This window comes from Gymnoscopelus microlampas, assembly GCF_963454915.1.
Source record: "Gymnoscopelus microlampas genome assembly, chromosome: 14".
Taxonomy (NCBI): domain Eukaryota; kingdom Metazoa; phylum Chordata; class Actinopteri; order Myctophiformes; family Myctophidae; genus Gymnoscopelus; species Gymnoscopelus microlampas.
The window spans coordinates 34,167,495-34,188,586 of record NC_139951.1 but is presented as its reverse complement, the minus strand read 5'-3'; the positions used below and the strand labels follow the sequence as shown (position 1 = coordinate 34,188,586).

The 21,092-nt window shown below is 40.9% G+C and overlaps 1 protein-coding gene across 5 annotated transcripts; it reads right to left on the bottom strand.

Moving 5' to 3' along the window:
- Positions 1-1,462: 1,462 nt before the first annotated feature.
- On the bottom strand, positions 1,463-19,987 carry sap30bp (SAP30 binding protein). Of its 5 annotated transcripts, none has more exons than XR_014602250.1 (11): positions 19,860-19,987; positions 17,431-17,549; positions 14,578-14,622; positions 11,666-11,708; positions 7,101-7,189; positions 4,579-4,670; positions 4,247-4,359; positions 4,106-4,164; positions 3,270-3,357; positions 2,829-2,909; positions 2,347-2,484 (listed from the first exon to the last, which is right to left on the bottom strand). XR_014602250.1 is itself a non-coding variant. In XM_084078524.1 (10 exons), the coding sequence occupies exons 1-10, from the start codon at positions 19,951-19,953 to the stop codon at positions 2,303-2,305; spliced, it is 924 nt and encodes a 307-aa protein (XP_083934650.1). In that variant the 5' UTR covers positions 19,954-19,987; the 3' UTR covers positions 1,463-2,302. The 5 variants fall into 5 exon arrangements, 3 of the variants coding, with proteins under 3 accessions (XP_083934650.1, XP_083934651.1, XP_083934652.1); XR_014602251.1 differs by having other exon boundaries at positions 2,352-2,481; XM_084078524.1 differs by lacking the exon at positions 2,829-2,909 and having other exon boundaries at positions 1,463-2,484.
- Positions 19,988-21,092: the final 1,105 nt, after the last annotated feature.

The window sequence follows — 21,092 nt, the reverse complement described above, 5'->3', positions numbered from 1 at the left end:
CTTGAGTGTTTCCAATTTTCAGTACTTTTACTTCTACTGCACTACATCTCATGTTGTACTTTTTACTCCACTATTTGAAAACGGACAATATCGTTTTTTAAATGAACACATGGTTCTCAATGACCTCATGCACACCGGCTCCGAATTTACCGTGCGGCGATGCGTTTTTTTTTCCAATCGAACCCAGTTCGATTTGTGCGTCTTTTCGCATGCGGTAAAAACTGATTGACTAATCGCACCCTGTCTGCAAAGGCCTTAAATGTTTAATTGCGGACTTTAACTTGTAACAGAGTATTTCTACATTGCAGTATTGATACTTTTACCGAAGTAAAAAAATGTGAGTACTTTTTCCACCACTGCGCGCGCGTGTGTGCCAAGTCTTTCATTTACATGACAAAAGCGTGCTCTTGGCTCAGATCACTGCGCACATTCGTAGGTCTTTTTTTCTCCAAACCGCTAAAGGAGTCCAAAGAATCTTCCACGGGTGTAAATCACAGTAAATAGGGCAGCGCAAACTAATTAAAAAATACAACCGACGTCACATGGTGGAATATGTTGTAAAATTAGATTAACTAATGGTCTCAAGCATATAAACCGTGGATATACACCTAGTTTTATTATATTGGCCTGCCTCCTATCCAGTGCACACACACATGCACTCATGTGCGCGCGCGCGCACACACACACACACACACACACACACACACACACACACACACACAAAAACTAATGGCACTTTTACAGTTGAGATTTGTAGTTTTTTTTGTATTTTCAGCAGGTGTAGTATACACGTGTAAATCTGAAGGTGATTGGTGAAGGTTATATTTACAGTGAAAAACAGTCAACCTCACTGGCCAACATTGTTATTGTCTCTTCCTACAGTATGTAGGCGTACAGTATCTCACCCATCTGCTACTCAATGGCAGTTAAAACCAAAGGGCGCTGGTTCTGTTCTTGTAAAAGGTGTATTTTAATCCGCTGACAGTGAAAACTTTGACCTCAGTGGCCTCTTCCTATCCTTCTGGATGGAAGTCAGATGTGGAGAGAGGTAAATCCAAACTGCACACGTCTGCTGAACACATGCTGTCAGACACAGACAAGAGATTCAGGCCAACTGTCTGTAGACAACAGAGCTTACTCACAATAACAAGAGGACTATCATTGCCTTAGAAAATAGATTCGAATCTGTACTAGAACAGTTTGAGAACAGAATGTTTGCAGTGTCATCTGAGCAGAACTGTGAATTGGATGAACATTTAAAGCTACAATCCATACGTTTTATCAAAGAGAAGGGAGATCACCTCCAACCACTGTTATCATTGTATTAACATACTCTACCATTGGTTGAAATGTTTCATTCATTAAAATAAGTTCCATATTGTAGCTTTAATCTAAATTGACTTATCAAGGTTACTTGTAGTGTACTACTACTGCATAAATTAGTAATCGACAAGAACTCAAATTGAAAAGACAGCATCCAATCAAATTTATTTACCTTGTCAGCGATATATGTACAACTGTAAAAAGAAAAAGAAAAAAAGAAACAGAACCTTGCACTATATTTATGAGACATTGAAAATTAAACCAAAACAGCAAATCTTAACAGATGAGTGAAACAAATACTGATGCACATCTCCAAATGTTCAAGATTGACATCAGACCCATGAAAATATTGTATCCAAACAGAAATTAAAAATTAACAAGTTTGTCATACGTTTTTTGATGCATATGACAGGTTAGGGACCATCTAATCTTTCAAATCACTTTCATGACAACTGAAGAAACAGTTTTGAGCTGAAATAAGATCTGAATAAAGATTAGGCCGATGCATAGCTTCAATAGAGGCCAATTGTAGAGCTGGGTAACAACAGATAACCAGTGTGGATTCCCACTTCTACCAAATGATCAGTTCACAGTTGCTATTTATAACATATCATGCATCACTTTGCTTAATGTACAAATCCTTGACATCAATCAAAGATGTAAAATGGTTCCACACAGGTAACTTCACTATTCGTTTAGTATCGGGCTTTAGACACAATGTTACAGATACAATCCCAGAGATCAAAGGCAGTAGTCTGGAGAGTGGGTCTTTGTGTAGCAGAGGGCCTTTGAAGGCTGTGCCTAAAAAATGCACGATAAGTGCATAAAAATGCACAATAAGTGCCCATCCGTTCAGTTCTCCTCTCTCTCTTGCAATGTTTACATTTAGAAAGAACATTGAAACATGTGCACACTGTTCATACTCTCAGCCATTCACTCACTCACTCAATACATGCACATTCTCCCACACCCCTCGTGTTCATTGTTTTGCTTTCTTTAGGATGGTGCCTACAGCAGAGATAACTGTTGTCTTGGTGCCGCTGGCGGTGGTTGTCACAGAGACGACCCCTGGCAGGGTTGCCGAGGTGGTGAGGAGAGTGGGTTGGGCCAGGGTCACGGGGACAGCAGAGTCCCACTTGCTTTTCCTCTTCTGGGCCTCTGCTGAAGGGGGATGGCAGAAGACACACAGGAATGAGTGGACAGGCAAAGATATCCCCAGGAAACTGATTCATTTTAAAGTGCAGACCGATTTGAAATATGTATTTACAAACGTCAATGAGTTCTTAACAGCTCAATGTTTAGACAATGTTGACAACAATTATCCAGGCAACTATGGTAACTAAGATTTTAATAACTTTCAGGAAAATGTACACATTAATCCGGGACAACGCTCCACACGTCCCAGGCTCTTCTCCCTTCTGGCTCCCAAACTGTGGAATGAACTCCCCATTGCAATTAGAACTGCAGACTCACTCCCAATCTTTCACCATAATGTGAAGACTCACCTCTTCAGACTCCACCTTAGCCCGTAGCACTTGCCGTAGCACTTGCACTAGCCTCGACGACCTTGCAGGCTTATGCAAAGGCTAAAATGAAATTTAGATAGCAGGTTATGTAGACAGATGCCAGGTCATTGTTGACCTGGCATAGTTTTTTTTTATAGATATAGATTGTTTGGATATTCTACTGTTAAGACTGATGATAGGTCCTTGGTTTACCTATGATCCTAGATTACTATTTCTATGCATTTGGTGTATTACCTTGTGTTGTCCTTGCTTACTGTAAATAGCTCTGGATTAAGAGCATCTGCTAAATGCCTAAATTGTAATTGGAAATGGTCTACGTTTATGTACAATATTTGGCCGAATAGACAGATGAATCACTGAATAGACCATGACATGTATTGATCCTGTGAGCTGTGAAATGTATTTCAGAAAAATATTTACCTGTGGCTGTGGTGCTGGTGGTGCTGGTGGTGGAGGGTGCAGGGATAGAGGGGTTGGTGCCCTTCTTGGTACCGGTCACAAACTCAATCTGTGGTAAGAAGACACAGAACATTGTAAAACAAAGATTTTAATGTGGGTTTTTTTCGCCACAAAGTTTGAATAATGATTATATTTATTATGTGAACAAAGGAGATCTGTCTAGGCTACATGTTCCTTCAAGTTAAAAGTGCTGAAGCATTTGCAGGCTCATGCATGGCAGTGAGTAAGTCGATGATGGAAGCATGTGTCCCACTGTTTGGTTACCCTGTTCCCAGAGACACACCCTGCACCTTTAACTGGCAACCAACATTGGCACCTTAAGGGTGATTTATAGTTAGTTGCGTGGCGGTGTCGCGCTCTGAAACTAGCCGACCTACAAGCTCACAGCACGTTGCACCGTGATGCGTTATGAGCTTGTAGATCTGCTATTTTTGGTGTGCAACCCTGGTATGCAACTGACTTACAAATCAAACATTATTCCCGTCAGGGCGGATTATTCTGAAGAATCATTCTGTACCTTGTCAGTATAACGCGCACACACGTCCAGCGTAAGTACACATGCATGGCTCACTAACAAAACACAACAAGGCTGGGCTTGAACAGCGGGGATGAAGGGATATCTTGGCAACATTAATTTCAGTATGTATATGTGTGCTATACACAAAGTAAAAAACTAAAAGGCAGCTGGTGGAGACATGCCCGACACAGACAGAGAGGGAACAGTAGAGGAATCAACCATGTGATTTCTTTGTGAGGAAAGAAGAATACCAGACATTTTATGTAGCTGTTGTCCATACCTTGGTCCTCTCTTTCTTGGCTTTCTCCAGTTTGTCCATCTCCACTTTCTGTGCCTTGGCTGAAGGGCAGAGAGATACATTTTGTTCAGGTACAGTTAAGCACATAGCCTTGCTGAGAAACATACACTGCACTCAGCTTACCTAGAGCTTCATAGTAAGAGTCTTCTGACCATCCATGAGGATCAAACATATCCTTTGGGTAGTTGGTCCCCAGCTCGTCTATACCACAGAACTGGATGAGTTTCTCGTAAATACTGAAAAGGCACCGAAAACACAATTCAGCAAGTGACATCAGCAAAAACATACTGTGCTTACAAACATCTGCTGTTAATTATGGTTTTCGAGAAGAGAAAATGGATGAGCTTTAACGTGTGTCCATCAAAAATGTCAAAAATGCTGCATGTGATAGACTCATTATCTGATTAACAACAAGCTAAGTGTTTGTGGGTCTGTTCTTGGGTTTAGTGACAAACCTTGGGTTTCGGAACTCTTTCTTCTTCTGGATGTGGTTATTTGTGTCAAAATCTCCCTGTTGCTTCCTCTCATAGAGCTTACAGATCTTCTCCTGTTACAAAACACACAAATGATCAATCAAAATATTGTGTCGCAAAAAGTGCAGAGATAAGGACCTGTGCTGTTAGGCTGCCATCATCAATCGTCTCAATTTCAGCATAACTCAGATGGAACTAATGCCATGGCAGCTGAATTTGGCACACCCCAAAGTTTGTGTCTTTACATACAGTAATGCCTGATTTATACTTTATTGCGAGCCATATTGCGCACCTACAGTATAATAGCAGATCTACAAGCTCACAATGTGTTGTGTGCAACACCAGCGTACAAATGAGCACAGTACAACAAGGCTTTATGTTACGTAGAACCCATATAGATCTGTAGTAAGACACGATGTGAATGGAGTCATTGTGTGTCCTCAGTGTTTCATACCCCTGAGAAATATTTGACAACAAGGCTCAAGAGAGCCACAAGGTGCTGGCCAGAGCTGCTACTGTTAACAGAAGACAGGGAATCCACAATGATAAATTAGGATTTACAAGGCAAAAGTTGGAGGATTGGAATGTTATGGCACCTCTTTCTGAAAATGAGATATGTTACCAGGGGAACTTCTTTGTGAGGTTCTTAGCTAAGGAAGCAGGGGTAGAGGGAAAACTCATAGCCTGGGAACACCATGAACATAACATGGAATAACAAGCCCACAGAATGGATGAACCACTTGAACCCTAACATCCCTATTCTGGGGCAAACATAGCCGACCTACAAGCTCACAATGTCTTGCAAAACACAGCCCTGTGAGCTTGTAGATCAACCATTTCCGACGTAGAGATTTGGTATGGAGGGAGAAAAGTAGGTGGCCTAGTGCAGACCCCTGGGGGACAGGGACACTGGTCAACAAAGCATATAAGGTTTAACTGATTTGTCAAACGTTGACATTGTTTCCTGAAAACAGGAAACAATTATTTAGACCCCATTCGCTGTGTCATTAAAAGTCCTTATCTCCTCTTCCTCCTATGGCGTAGTGAGCATGTCCAGAGGGTAGGGATATGCATGTATTGCAGCCTATTGGTGAATCATTAGTCATTCATCTCACAGTCAGGGGTGTGCTAGCCCAGAGGGGGTATACTTGTAGACTGCTGAGGTGTTCACTCGGCAACTAATTCAGCCATCTGCCACTCCCTCTTGAGTCCTGACCTGTCGAGACACCTCGGAGAGGTGGATTCTGTTTCTGAAGGAGCTTGATGCACAGTTGCAAAACGAGTCTAGTAACATACATAGATGATAAGCCATCATTAATGAAAGACGACAGTTTAGAGCAAGCTTGGTCTAATTTAAAAAGGGTGTGTGTCATACAGACTCCAGCAATGATTTCTAGTCCCCGAGGGCATCTTTACACAAACGTTTGCTAAGAGTTCACTTCAGTGTTAATCACAGAGTTATGTTTATTGCTGGGAACATTTTTTAAAAACCCACTGTGTGATACATCAGCAAGGACAAAACGTTCCTGGATTCTCAACTGGCACCAGACAGAGTGAGTGTATGATGCCTGCATGTCTGACACTGTAGAACAACTGGATGTTCTCAGAACCAGCAGCAAGTCTATTTGTCAAGAAGTAGATTTTACTACCTGGAAGCTACATGTCACATAAATACTAATACAGGCACACCGTAACATTCATAGTCACAAGAACTGTCTACTTTGCAGCAATGTTGCAGAGCTGTAGTAATGAAAACCACAGCCCCAATCAAAGTCATCAAAACCCTGAAGGCATTTACACACATAAGACAACATAATCTGGACTAATTATATGACTGGCAGATAGATTGATATAGCCTAGATATAGCAGCAGTGATACAAAGAGGTGTCAAATAAATGACTATGTGCTTGAGATAGATAGCACAGAATTCAGTGTTTCCACTATAACTGACACTGTACAGGTCTGTCTGCCACCAGGCCAATGAGAACCCCCACACCCACCAAGACAACAAAATCACCAAATACCATTCAAAAAGCAACAATAACTTGTGCTTGGGAGTTTATTTTAAATTAAAAGAGTAGAAAATAATGCAGCTTCTTTAATCACTCTCTCTGTGTGATCAGTTTGAATAAACTGAATTAAATCTTGAATATATAGAGTGAACAAAAATGCTAACACAGATATTAAGTGCGCAGACTACGTGCTGTGCCATCTGACCATGCCAATCTATGTGCCATGTGTTTTTAGAGTTTTCAGTACGCACCACCAGGCCTGAAAAAAATAATCTAGGGGGAAAACAGCAGATGATGCAGAGGTAGGACTCTATACAGCTGAACACTGATGTACTCTAACAAAAAATAAATAATTAACCACTTAATTAAACACTCATATTTCATTGACTGACATTTCATTAAAAAAAATAATTAAGAAGGAAAACATTGATTGAGTATGTGGCAGTGGAAGGCTGATAAATAATGCCATGTCAAGTATGTGCGTTTATATACCTGAAGATGGCTAGAGCAGCGTCCGGGGGGCTCGGGTGGGATCCTGATCTCATCAGGTGACATGTTCCTGACCTTCTCTGAGAAAAGAGCTAGGAAACGGAGAGAAACATCCACATGTAAGCCTCTGGATTTTCACAGTGGTTCGCACACAGGTATATGCTGATGAATATTCTATATTCTTTTATCAGATCAAAATCAGCAGGTGTCTGAAATAACCCATTTACTGCAGTACGCATAAGGACATGCATATTGCATAGGCACTTAGGCAGAGCATAAAGTCCTACGCAGACAAAAACAAAACACCACTCAAAAAAATATTTAGGATCTCTTAATCTCTTAAATATAGCATGCCATTTAAACCAAAAGGATCCAAAGTAATAAGCCTATGAACCCAATAGGTTTCCCTTTTTAATACGTAATTATTTAACTCCATCCCTTAAATTACAGGCTTGAGCCTTCATAAGAAAAAATAAGTGGTTCTTTGAATGCTCTAACAAACCTTATCTTACATCAACGCAAAACATGTAACATCAAGTTCAATTCAACTGAGTCATAATTACTGCACATCAAAAGTATGATATATTTCTTCATCTCAAATAAATTCTTCAATGACAAAAGAGGAAGAGATGGAACATGGAGATTATCATAAAGAAACAAGAATGGTTCAGTGCGTGCTAAATACTGCAGATGCACATATTTGGTAAATTCCTCAGTCTGTTTTTTTGTTCTTCATCATGTACCGCTTGGGTTTCATCGTGTACCTTTGGGTTTGATACTCGTTAAACAGGGCGTGTGCAGGGAGTGACAGCTGTTGGGGCTTGTACGGAGATGGGAGGTTCCCATCTTCCCTTGTTTTCTCTCTCACACTCCCTTTCCTTGTTCTGCTTTCTCTGACTGCAAGCCAGGCATTCTTCTAAAAACTTTCTTGGAACCCTATCTACACTGTTATATCTATAACTCTCGGTGTCACAGACCGTAAGGGTCCATTTTGGTTCCCACTATCAAGCATTTAAGCTGGGGACCCCCTGGAACCCCCTCATGGACCCCTGGGGGGTCCGCTCACCCCACATTGAGAACCAACCAGCATTCAAAATCAATGGTTCTCAACCTTTTCAGGCCGCGACCCCCCAAAAGAATCATATTTGAACTGGGGACCCCCACCCTGACAATCACTTGGAATTGTACAGTAGGAGTTGGGGCATTACATTTAGTTTGACTGTGTTACACAGATAAATATTGTGAAAATAGCAGATCTACAAGCTCACAATTAAGCATGTAGATCTGCTATTTCCATTTTTTTTGCCTCTTTCTTATATTATTTGACCAATGTTTGACACGTTTTTATAGTATAGTTTGTACATTAATGGTCTTTTTCTTTTTTTTTGTTGTTGAGTTATTATAAAAGTCTTAAAAGTCCTTAAATTATCACTTCACTGTCACCTGGGGACCCCCCAAAAATCATGTCGGGGTCCCGACCCACGGGTTGAGAGCCACTGTTCTAATTCACTCTATATCCCAATCAGCCAGAGTGCCTCAGAGCTGTCGGTCATGTGCAGGCTACGTGCCGTGTCCATTATGTGCACGGACATGTGTTAGCTGCACATGAGAGATCCGTCTCTGCTGACATCATGTGCAGAACTTCGGCAAGTAAAAACACGACTGGAGGTGGAAAGATAATTTTCAGAAAGTGCTGTCTTCAGGCGAACCATTGTCGAACGTGTTCTTATCTTGCAGAACTCAATACTGAGAGTTCAATATGGCCAACGCTTGGCGGTAAGCCTGTATATTTGCTTATTCTGCTGCATATCTGCTGTCAGTACAGTACAGTCAGTACAGTACAGTACCAGTGCAAGCGCTGACCTTCGGAGTGTGTGCGCGCGGGTGTGCGTTAACCACTTGAACCCTAGCATCCCTATACTGGGGGGAACATTCGCAGAAAATAGCAGATCTACAAGCTCACAATGCGATGCAATGCACGCTGTGAGTATGTACTAGATTGGCAATTTTTGGCAAAGTACAGAGGGTTTAAGTGGTCAACTAAACCATGCTTGTATGGACCCTTATGGGTCCAATTAGTTCCATTTGTACACTCTCATAGTCCTTGAAATTAAAAAGGTTTGAGAACCACTAATGTAGACACACACACACACACACCTTACTTTCTCCAAATAACTTGCTCTTTCCACAGTGACATCCTTGACCCGCTGTTTATTTGGAACCACAAACCAACACGAGTGCACAAACACACGTCCCTGAACTCCCTTATCTCCAGACAGTTCTACTAAACTGTCTGGAGATGTGCCCATCCCCAACCAGATTGACAAGACACCTCCCCTGGCAGGGTTATAAAGGTGGGGCAGGGCGTTTGCCTGTGTTAGCTAGACCCCACCATCCACCCCCCCCAAGTACAGGCAAGGAGACACGCGCACATGCAGGCGGTGTGCACACAGCTGCACACCTCCATAGTTATATTGACACACAATCTAGTAAACTTGCATTCAGTTGCAAGCACACACAAAAAGAAACCTGTGTCCTCAGGCAGTGAAAAACACCTGACTAGGCAAGTCTGATGAATCATATGCTGCTTGCAGGAGCTTAGTGTTTCATTAAACTCAGTCACACACATTTATACATTACGACTACCATAGGGACAGAAGCATACTAATCCCAATGAGACAGTGGGAGATTTAATTATGTGCCGTGTTATCGAAGCAACCGCTAAGCAAACAAAGTCATTATGCTTTGTTATGTATATATATATAAACATTACGGGTGGGAAAGCAATATCAGCACAAATGCAGGTAAATATTGGGTGTGTGATAAATCTTCAAACTTTACCTGCTACTTTGTAAGTGGTTACTTTCTTTTCTACTTAAAAGTCTAAACATCACATTCAGCGGCGAACATGGAGCAAGGGATCAAAATAAGACGGAAGCTGATAACACAGCCTCAAAATTGTCACCCCCCCCCTCAAAACCAGCCAGAAGTCGTAATCTGTGCACCCGGGGGTTTTCAGTCAACCAAGCCACAGACAGACAATGTCCGTCCCTTTAGAGTAGAGACAAAGAGCTGTCTTCAGCCTGCTGGCATGAGCCCTTTGCCAGACACACTGTGACATTTAACGGACAGACAGACGGAGGAGCCAGGCCTCGCTGAAAGAATGTCAAGTGTCCAATCACAGGCTATGAGTCACAAAATCATACTGGACAACGACAGTGTTGAATCTGGTGATTATTATGGAACGGATGGTCTTGTCCATGGCCCTCCCTCCAATCTTTATATATCTTTTCTTCCGTTGAGTAGTAAAGTATAAGCCGTGGACACCATTGTTGTCAGATTCCCCTGATTCAAAAATAGCCAATCTACAAACTCACAACCCATCGAGGCAGCTATTTTTGCTAGTCAACAATGTATAATAGGGCTCAAGTGGTTAACGAAAAGTTAAACTAGGTTAACTTAAGAAAAAAAGGGGACAAAACAATGTGTACAAACAAAACTAGTGAAAATAAAAATATACTTGTCTTTTAGTCGGTGCATGTTACTAACTGAAAACTAAAATGACAAAGAATAAATAAAAATAAAATCTAATGAGAAATACTATAAGAACACTGAAGGAGACATGAAGTGAGGCGCCTCAGCCCTCAGGTCCAATGTGTTATTAGAACACAAAAAGGAACTGCAGTGGAAACAGAATGTTCCCGGTTCAAAAGCCTGGTTCCTCCTGGCTGTGTGTGTGTGTGTGTGTGTGTGTGTGTGTGTGTGTGTGTGTGTGTGTCTGAGCAAGACACCGAACCCCTAAACTGCTCCTAATGAGCAGGTTGGTGCCTTGGCATGGTTTTCTCTGCCATCGGTGTGTGAATGTAATAAACATTGAAAAATGTTCTCTCTCCTCTCCAAATACCATTCACTTTTTTCTTCACCGTTTGTGGGTTTATTATACAGATGACGACAGTGTTGTATGACAAAACTTTGGGAATGTCTGAACCTGGTTGTAGGGTTTTACATGTGTTTAAACACCCACAGGGAAAAGTGTAGCCTCAATGCATATAAAATGCCACTCCCTATCTCACTACTCATATCCTGTCTGATATGACTCTTACCTGGCTGTTCCTACTGTGTGTGTGTGTGTGTGTGTGTGTGTGTGTGTGTGTGTGTGTGTGTGTGTGTGTGTGTGTGTGTGTGTGTGTGTGTGTGTGTGTGTGTGTGTGTGTGTGTGTGTGTGTCAACAGAGTGTGTGTACACACAAACACACACACACACACACTGTTGACACAGGGTTGATCATGACTCAAAGCCAATACAAGTTTTCACCTTCACAACCTGTCCGTGAATCCGTCAGTGGACAAACAAAGAGGCTATTATAACTCAATATTGTGTTCAAGTTACTGATTAATGGGGCACCAACACCCAATTGCCACAGAGTTTTGATTTGGCAAGGCATTAGAACAATTCTGAATCTCTTGAATTCTAGTGTACTTTATTATGCAGGTGTGTGCATCCGGAACGGAGTTGTCTGATTCAGCATGTGCTGGTGGCATGTTATGACTGAGTGAGTATACACTCACCAACAAGCTCATTCGGATCTTTCCTTTCTGCCTCGGTGACCTCCTGTAAAAGACGAGAAGAAAAAGAAAGGGAGAACAGAGAGGAACAAAGAGAGAGGGGAGGGGGATACATAAGTCTCCAGCAACCATCTCTGCTTAATTTTCAACTGGAGACTCCAGTACAAGGACAGTACTGGAAGTGAAATGTTGCTGGTTAGAGAGCAATTACAGAACTAACTTTCTTAACTGGGTAGCTGTAAAAACACAAGCAACATGTGGCATTGTTGTGAATTATCAAGAGAGCAAGCAGAGCCGTGTGAGAAAAGATGTGCTGCTGAAAACAACAACCCTTTGATACGAATGTGCCTCGCAACCATAAAACAGAAGTGCAAACGCAGCAGAATGCCACAGAGTGGAAGTTGATAGGGACTCGGAGAGCTATTTATTTGTTAAGAACACGAATGGGAAAGAAAATGGGACGGTAAATAAGACGTCCTCGCCTGGACTGTCTTAAGTGAAAGGCCACTCAAATATAGCCCCCCCTGCTTCGCCAGCGCTGTGAACACAACACACACTCATCAAGAGAGGAACAGTGGTCCTATTCACTGGCATGGCATCAGACACACATACAGTCACCTAGCAACTGCATGGGCACATCAAAGAATGTTTCTTCAAGCTGGGCGATCCCCATGTCAGAAGGATGGGAAGAGGGTGGGAGGCACAAGGACATGCAAATCTGGAAGCAGGAATGGAACCAGAGATCCTAACAAGAAAACTATAAAGGCAGCCACTGCCTTTAACAGAACTAATGAATAGATCACCAAATTAACCACTTATGTCCTATTAGTTCGTCATACGACGTCGAATAGAGAAAATAGCTGATCTACAAGCTCATAATGATTTGGATAGCAAAGAACACATAAGATGAAACAAAACTCACTGTAGAGCCCAGCAGATGCAATTGAATATTCGTGCAAAGCAAGTGCAGCCAAAAAACAAATATATGACGTTGAATGCTCAGTGGCATTCAGATTCAGGCCAATTCCCACAATAACGCTACATCTATTATTCAATAAAACAATATGGTTGCATGATTCAATAAATTATAATCCTGCATTAAATTCCACCAAAGACCTGACTGGTTGAGAAAATATGAAAACCGTTGGGGGAGCTTACAGTAAATCATATTTTGTGTAAGTAGCTAAAGCTGTTACTCCATACAGTCTGGCAAAAGCTCGTGGCAAAATTCAGTCTATCAAATTCACTAAGCATTCAACCACTGAATTAGGTCCAAATATCAGAGTACTTTCACGCAAAGTAATGATTAGGGGTGCAACAGTAAATCAAAATAAATTCTATTAAAATAATCTATTTTCAAAAGTCACACAGATCTATAAGCTTGTATTTCGACACAATTTGCACCATTGTCTGACAAAATATAAAATAGGGCTTGGGTTAATCAATTTACTTGAATATAATACAAAATAAATTTAAATTGTTACACACTGATTTGCTGATATAAAAAATATGTATCTTTTTAATTATCCAACAACAATGTGCTTCTCGATTACTCAAAAAAGGAATCAATAGAAAAATCACTAAGAAGAAAATAAATAGTTGTAGCCATAGTAATGATCACTAAGTAATCACATGATGAAACACATCACATGTAGCAAAGATTAGTTCAACCTCTGCAGAAAACTACATATCTGCAGATTTGAATTAGGTTCAGAGTCCAGATACACATACAGTAATATACAGTAGCATCTGTGCATGGAATAGACAAGGGAACATTCCTTTCCGAGTCGAGTTCTGCCAATAGCTACCAGTAAAGAATAGGGAGAACTGAGCAGCCGCAAGTAACAACATTCCTCCCTCTATCTGTCCACTAATGAATGTTTTCTGGAACCAACTGGGGTCCATACAGTCAACACTAGCCAAAACGTCATGTCCCTACACACTGCTGCAGATATAACATAATGCCAGCCAAGCTTTTAGGGCTGCGTAACTACATTCTAAAAGAACAGCCAGTCTCATTAGACGATGCAGATGTTTGTGTGCGTTGATGTATTGTGACTGAAAAATATGTAATTTCAGTCACATCAGCCTATTACTGACATGTTAATAGTTAGTACAGTATCACAATCTAATAATGATCAATTGTATAGAACATTTTGGAAATATGAATCATGTTACACTTCAGGCCAATATCCAGTTCCACTAGCTATAGTGCTGCAGCTACCGTATCAATATGGCTTATTGAACAAATAAACCTGTTCTAGAATGACAAGCTAAACAATGAGCAACATATCTCACTCAAACATCTATGACTCTGCAAACAATATTTTCCTCCGTGATAAACCACACATCCTCACTACTGTATTGTTTCTTTGTTTTTAGAAGTGACCCACCCTCACCTTAGTGACCTACAGTATGCCAATCAGTACAGCAGGAAGCTGGCATGATCTCCATCTAACCGCCTTCCAACACAAACACTCAGACTCACACTAATGGCGGGATTATTATTGTAGAACTCTACGATTCCCAACTGTGTGTTTTGAGGTACAATGCTATGTCAAGTAGAACACCGAGGAGCAAATATAAGACCTCAGACAATTTACTCATATTATTTATGAAAGCCATACCCTCACCAAGGCACGAATAAGCATCTTAAAGAAAATACCAACACACCAAAAGCAGCAATTGACCAGCCAGGCATTATCTGCAACTAAACAGCCTTGGTGGCAGTTTGCAGATTCAAAAGACCACAGCACCCTCTAGTGAACCAACATGCTTCCCTCACTCTTCTGCAATTTGGTTAGTCACAGAACATTTAAGTGACAAATGAATCCTACACAAACAGTATGGCTAATTCCTTCTCCCGAGTCCCCCAAGTCAAAACCATCCCACAGCAGTGGGGGTTTTTCAAATACCTTAACATCATCTGCGGCTCTCCCCTCGTCAGATTCGTCCATGTCCTACAAAAACAAAAATGCAGAGAGATTAACACTATAGTAGGTACTAAAACGACATGAGATCATCAGGAGGGGGGGGGGGGGGACCACACAGCATTACAGGCCAGACGAGACTCTTGGACAGGCCCAACACCCATCCAGGAGCCTAATACTGTATTTACCGGACCACACCGAGCACCATAACATGATCCAGATGCATAAGATGCAAGACTCTCTCACACGTACTACGACAAGCAGAGCTCAAAATTAAGGATGTACAGTTATCCCCGGACAATAAAAATAGCTTCTGGCTCACAAAGATACGGTGTCTGGGGGCAGTAGACAAACGTATCATTGCAAATGAAATCATTACGTTTGTGCATCATGGAAATATATCATTTTAACTGTTGAGTGAATTTGAAAAAAATGTAAGGCGCAAGCTCGACGCTACGTCACACAAGCGCTTAGACACACAAGATCAATCATAGAGAGACCCACACAAAAGGCATGAAAATCCCACCGTAATCAAAATGCTTGCATGGACCTGTGTGTGTACTGTACACACAAAGACAGAAATATGCAGTGCAAACCCATTCTTTTCGTCAGACGTAGCCTATAAATCGCACGTTCGCCTGATTCTGTTTTATAAATCTCAATCATTGTGGAAATAGCCAGTCTGCACAGGCTCGACTTCCACTGCACAATTTGCCATGAATAGACATACAGTAGATAGATACCCCTAAACATCAGTAATATATTGATATTTGTGCCTGCTTATATACTATGAGATATGTTCAAAGTGTAAGCAACAGGTTTGCATTTGAATTGCAGTTTGCAGTCATGCATTTATTTATCAAACAGAAATAAACACAAAACAGTAAGTCAACTAGGGGTGCAACAGATTATCAAACTAATCGGTTATAAACAAAAATCAATAATCTATTTAAATAAAAGTAAAGTAGAATTCAGGTGCAGGACCAAAAAAGTTGGAATTAATTTTGAGCCCAGATGGCAAGGTCTAGTGGTCTTGGAAGTGCATATGGTCCAAATAAACCATTACCACATGAACCCCAGGGTTCCTATTCTGTGCACGTCATAAGAAATTGCATGTCATAAAAAGTGTGCAGATCCACAAGCTCACAGTGCAACGCAATATGAGCATGTAGATTGGCTATTTTCGGCTAAGAGATTTGGAGTAGAGGGAAAAGAGGAGAGGACCAAGTATGGGGGAACCCAGTCAACGATAATAGGGTTTTAGTGGTTAAAACAGTTGTGCTCTTCAACACAAACAGTGACAGTGTGTCATTCATAGCCACAATTAAAAAAGCACTGGTGAACTAGAGCCCCTTCCTCTCAAAGGACATCAAGAGCCCCTTTCCCACATGGAATCCATAACATTGATAAAAAAAAAGAAAGCTGTAAAAGGCAGTGGACAGTCATTCATAAAATGCCCTCCTTTATGGATACGTTTCTTATGTGTCTGTTCCCAGTTCCACATAGATGAAAGTGATGTCTACTACAGTACATAATGTGAGACGTGTTTAAAGCATGCAAGACTAGGCATTTTTGGGGGACAATAAAATACATATTTGGGATGAACAGAAATCCTCCACTGCATTACTTGACTCCCTGCTCCGATCAGCAGTCTCACCCCCAGACACATTGCTCACTCTCTCTCTCAACCGGTGACTCCCTACACAACACTTCACTTGTGTAACACCAGGAAATGCCAACTCGTTAAAGTAATTCCATCGTAGTTGATAATCTATGGATGTATAAAAAGAAGAAAAACAATTTCTGTGACTATCAGTTACAATAACATTGGTCTGGTTTAGTACTTAGTACTACAAATGAAGATAATATCTGTTTACTTTTTTCCCCGGTAAATTTTTATCCCACGATTTTTGTAACCGTTTTTTCACCCAGTTGCAACTGCCTAAGCTGTAATCCTGGGCATTATTCCAACCAGTTCCTGTCCCCTCCATCAGGTGCCCCGGGTGACCAGGGGGAGGCAGTATTAGAGACCAGGATTACTGTATGTTTTTTGTGAGGGTACCTACCCACCCTAGGGGACAAGGGGAGAACATGCAAACTCCACACAGAAAGGCGCCAATCCCACCTAGGGTATGGGCACTGATGACGCAGAGGAGAGGACACGCCCCCAGCAGGTATCGAACTCAGGACCTTCTAGCTGTGAGGCGACAGCGCTACCGACTGCGACAGCGCTAATGACTGCGCCACCGTGCCCCCTGCCATGTCTGTTTAGACTAGAGGTGAAGTCATTAAGAGAATGTGAAACTTATTTAGGCTATTGTTGATTATAGGTTCTAAAAGTAAAAATAAAAACAGTGAATCTCTTAGTTACGTGAACAGTTACGTTCTTATGTAGCAGTTTTGTTCATAGAACAAAACGCCAGCAGAAGCAGTTGCTTGCATACCAAGTCCAGCTGCATGGAAATGTTACATCAATTATACAAGGCCGAGAGTGGGAAGATAGATTGAAATAAAACGGTGATCGACTAGCTCCTTTTCCCACATAACACCAACATGGAACATTGCCAGAACATTGCCAGTGGATCTACATGTACATGCCAGCTGGGAAAGGGGCTAAGGATTCTGTATAAGTTAGCATAATCACAATTTCATATTGACACTATGTCAAACGAATTGCAGTAACTTTTGTCCTGGCTTTGCAGTTTGCACCCATCTGTAGTGAAAGCTCAATAGATAATGCAAGATGTGCAAGTTTAAGTATTTCATCTTGTTCTCGGCAACTATCATGACTCACAAAAACAAGGGAATCCAGAAAAAAAAAAAAATTCAAATACTAACCGAGTTGCGGGAACTGTCTCTACTGTCTTCATCTCCAGATCGCCTATCTTCAGGATCTTCCAGCCGGGTCCCGTCATCATCACCATAACTTGACGAGACTAGGCCTCCTCCACGGTCCTCTTGGGAACAGAACGAGCAGATGAATGAGTTACACATTATCGCAGAGAGTGAAAATGTATCTTAATGCCTAATAATACTCCTGGACAACATCTCAGCGCAGTGAAAACACAATGTGTGAATGATTTCATTCTACCAAGCATATGCAGGCCAACATTAAATAATGAGTGTGAGACAAAGCACTGCTCAACTATAAATTACAACCAATGACAAGTGATGTTCAGATAATTGCATGTCTATCAGTTTTTCCAGCCTTGTTCTTTTGGGGAAATGGCTGTATGCTGCTTTATCCTGCATCTAGATGTATCGATACCAGTTTTTCCTACCCGATACCCATAACTTGCTTAATGCGTATCGGTCGATACAGTGCCGATCCGATTGATACCAGTGTTTAATTTAAAAATAAGCTAGGACAGTGGTTCTCAGTGTTCCTTGAGGGGGGTCCAAATAGACCCTTACAGGGTTTGTAACTCAAGAGTATACAAATGGAACCAAATGGACGCGTAAGGGTCCATTTGTGTACACTCTGAAAACTCTCAGAGTTATGGTGGTCCTTGAAATTATATAGTTTGAGAACCACGTATCTAGGAATAAATCAAAATTCCATTAATAATTGTGCAGCTACAAGTTAGTAAACTAATAATGTTGTATAGTAAGAGTATAAAACAGTCATGCAACATCAACTGAAACATTCAAAATATTACTGTAAATGAAATATCATGAGATAAATTACGTGGTATGGGAATGGCATAGACTGCCACACTCGCCGATACCACCATTTTAGGCAGCATCGGCAGGTTTTCCGATACAGGTATCGGAACAAGTCAAGGTTGGTGCACTGGGGTAAATTAGTAATCTCCTGACTTTAATGGGGGTTTTTTTGGGGGGGGGGGGTATATTTAAGAAAGGCTAACGGCACTTTTTCTACATGTAGATGCATCTACATTAGATGCATTTGGAATATTAGAGATAATCACAGGAAGAACAACTAAAAATCTGCGCTCTTACTGTTACTGTCAGTGTTATTTACGTGACACACTCTTCTTCAAAAAGACTCCAATGACGAATGTCAGAATCAGTATGTTTTGAAAAACTAAACATCTTCCCGTGTCAAACAGCTGCAGTAACTATGGCCACAGAGACATAGTCAGGGCTCCAGAGTGCACCAGTGACTGTGTTGCCAAGTCAACTTATTATATTAAGTGACTTTGTGCTTGTTTTCCTGTAAACTCGCTTGCAAATATTGGAAGTTTAAGTTGCGTTTTTTTGGGCTCGTTTCTAAAGTGCAGTTGCTTATTTGGGCCTGATTCAGTTTAACCACTTTAACCCTATATGTGACCTACACACTCACAACACGTTGCTTGCATTTTTGGATTTTTTTTTATCTTGAAAGAAATGTGAACAATCTGGAATATTTGTTGAAACATTTTAAAAACACAAATCTTGTACAGGGGTCACTGCCACACAATATTTTCATTTGGGAATATGAATTTGGGGGTCCTTGACATAAAAATGTTTGAGAACCACTGCTGACTGCTCTAAAACAACATTAGACAATACAGTTGACTGACCTGCCCTAGACGCTTATTTAGGGCTTATTTTCACAGACTTGGTTGCTTGTTTCTCTCGCAACATTTGCCAACACCAGGAGCGTATCCATTTTGGGCGCATATATACCCAATAATCTGTCCAGTGCAGCATGACTGCAACTACAGATTTTCATCGGCTTCACCACCACCACCACTGCAACTTTACATTTAACAGATCTATCCATAGAGTCTGACTTATCGACACGAAAGCAAAAGTCAGTCTCAATCAAATCCATCTAGGATAGTCTTGCAAGTGCACCCATGTTAAGCTGGTGCAAAAAGTTGGGCGCACCAATGCAACCGACTAAAAGATTAGTCTGGAGCCCTGGTATTTGTAAGAAGGTCACCATTCTCGGCTATAACGGAATAACCACCGTAAGTACTATATTAAAAAATGTTAAAATCTAATAAATATACATAAAACTCTTTACTATGGTGAACCCAATACTATGTAACGGAAGCTACCTTGTTTTCTATTCTGTTAACTGAACTGTTACTCTTTATTAACCATTTTGAAATGTATTGTCATTTTGTAATGTCTTTCTTAAAGTCTTCATAATGTTTTGTGTAAAGGTTAAAGAACAATCAAATAATAGACTAACATGCCTTGTTGTGAGTGCTAGCAACAAGCTAGCAGCAGTACAGTAGCTAACACGATTTGGGCAAAAAAGAGAGAAGGTTTTCGCCCCCATGAATTAGATGATCGTAATTAATAATATGTACCTGGATCGTCTGTTTCTGGTTCTGAATCCACCTCAGAATCGTCCCCATAAGCCGCTAAGGATGAGAGAAGTGCGCTCCTTTTACCACTCGCCATTTCTGTCTCTAATGTTTCTACACACGTCGCATAAACGCATTGGCGCGCAGTGATGGCGTCACCTATAACAACTGAAGACGCATGCGCTGATTTCTTATTGGGAAATGTAGTCTAGAGTCTAGACTGATCATCAATATGGTCAAAAGCCTAAAAACATGACTTAAATGGGCATTGCCTGTTATATTGATACCATATCATGCCCCTGGGGTAAATTTGTAAATGTTTACAGGTTTACAGGAGGAGTCAAGAAAAAGTTTCAGGTAAAAACAAGTTCTGATTGATAAGAGATACATGTGAATACACATACACATACATACATACATACATACATACATACATACAATACATATTACATTATTGATCATTTGAGGATGCTGTGTCAGTGTCTGATTGCAGTTTTTCCAATTGGATGCTGCTATACTCTCTCTATCTCTCTCTCTCTCTCTCTCTCTCTCTCTCTCTCTCTCTCTCTCTCTCTCTCTCTCTCTCTCTCTCTCTCTCTCATTCATTCATATATATATTTGTATTGATGATGGACTAGATGGGTGTGCTGCTAGTTTTGGTAAAGCTTAACCATCTTCACCAAAAAGTGGTAGAATTAGGAAATAAAAGTAGTGTCACTTAAAACATTGTCCTTAGAGAACTGACAAAAACAATAAATGTTAACAAATTATTTTTTAACAATTGTTTTATTACAGGACCTTGTTCATCCTTGACTTTACAAAAGTTTTGAGAAATACAATTGACAAATTGCAAGTCTAAATTCCACCAAATAAAGAGGGAAAGCTGCTCTGGCTGCTCTGGCTTTGAAAGTAGGCAAATACTATAGAATATTAAATTCAAAATAGGCATTATATCTTCTCACAAGACAGGTGCTGCCAAATTCATGATTCATTCAAAGTAATGATTCAGTCATCATGCTGTTTTGCTTTGCATGCACACATCTAAATCACATTGTTCTTCATCTGTTTTATCTTCTGCTTCTGCTTCTCTCTTGGGGCACAGCAACATCCATACAGCAGAGCAAAGATGCCCAGAGAAAGAGCCACCAGCACAAATAATCCTATGACCACCATGCCGCCCAATGCCCACGGCTCATGCTGCAGACGAAGCAGGATCCACTGTGTCCATTGTTCAGG

What these genes read in the sequence shown, in the direction of transcription:
- sap30bp (XM_084078524.1), bottom strand. Translation starts at nt 19,953, where the DNA reads ATGGCGAGTGGTAAAAGGAGCGCACTTCTCTCATCCTTAGCGGCTTAT. An exon ending in AAAGAGTTCCGAAACCCAAG is followed by an intron (nt 4,360 to 4,578) that starts GTTTGTCACTAA and finishes GTGCCTTTTCAG; the next exon opens with TATTTACGAGAAACTCATCC. An exon ending in CCAAGAAAGAGAGGACCAAG is followed by an intron (nt 3,358 to 4,105) that starts GTATGGACAACA and finishes TTCTTACCACAG; the next exon opens with ATTGAGTTTGTGACCGGTAC.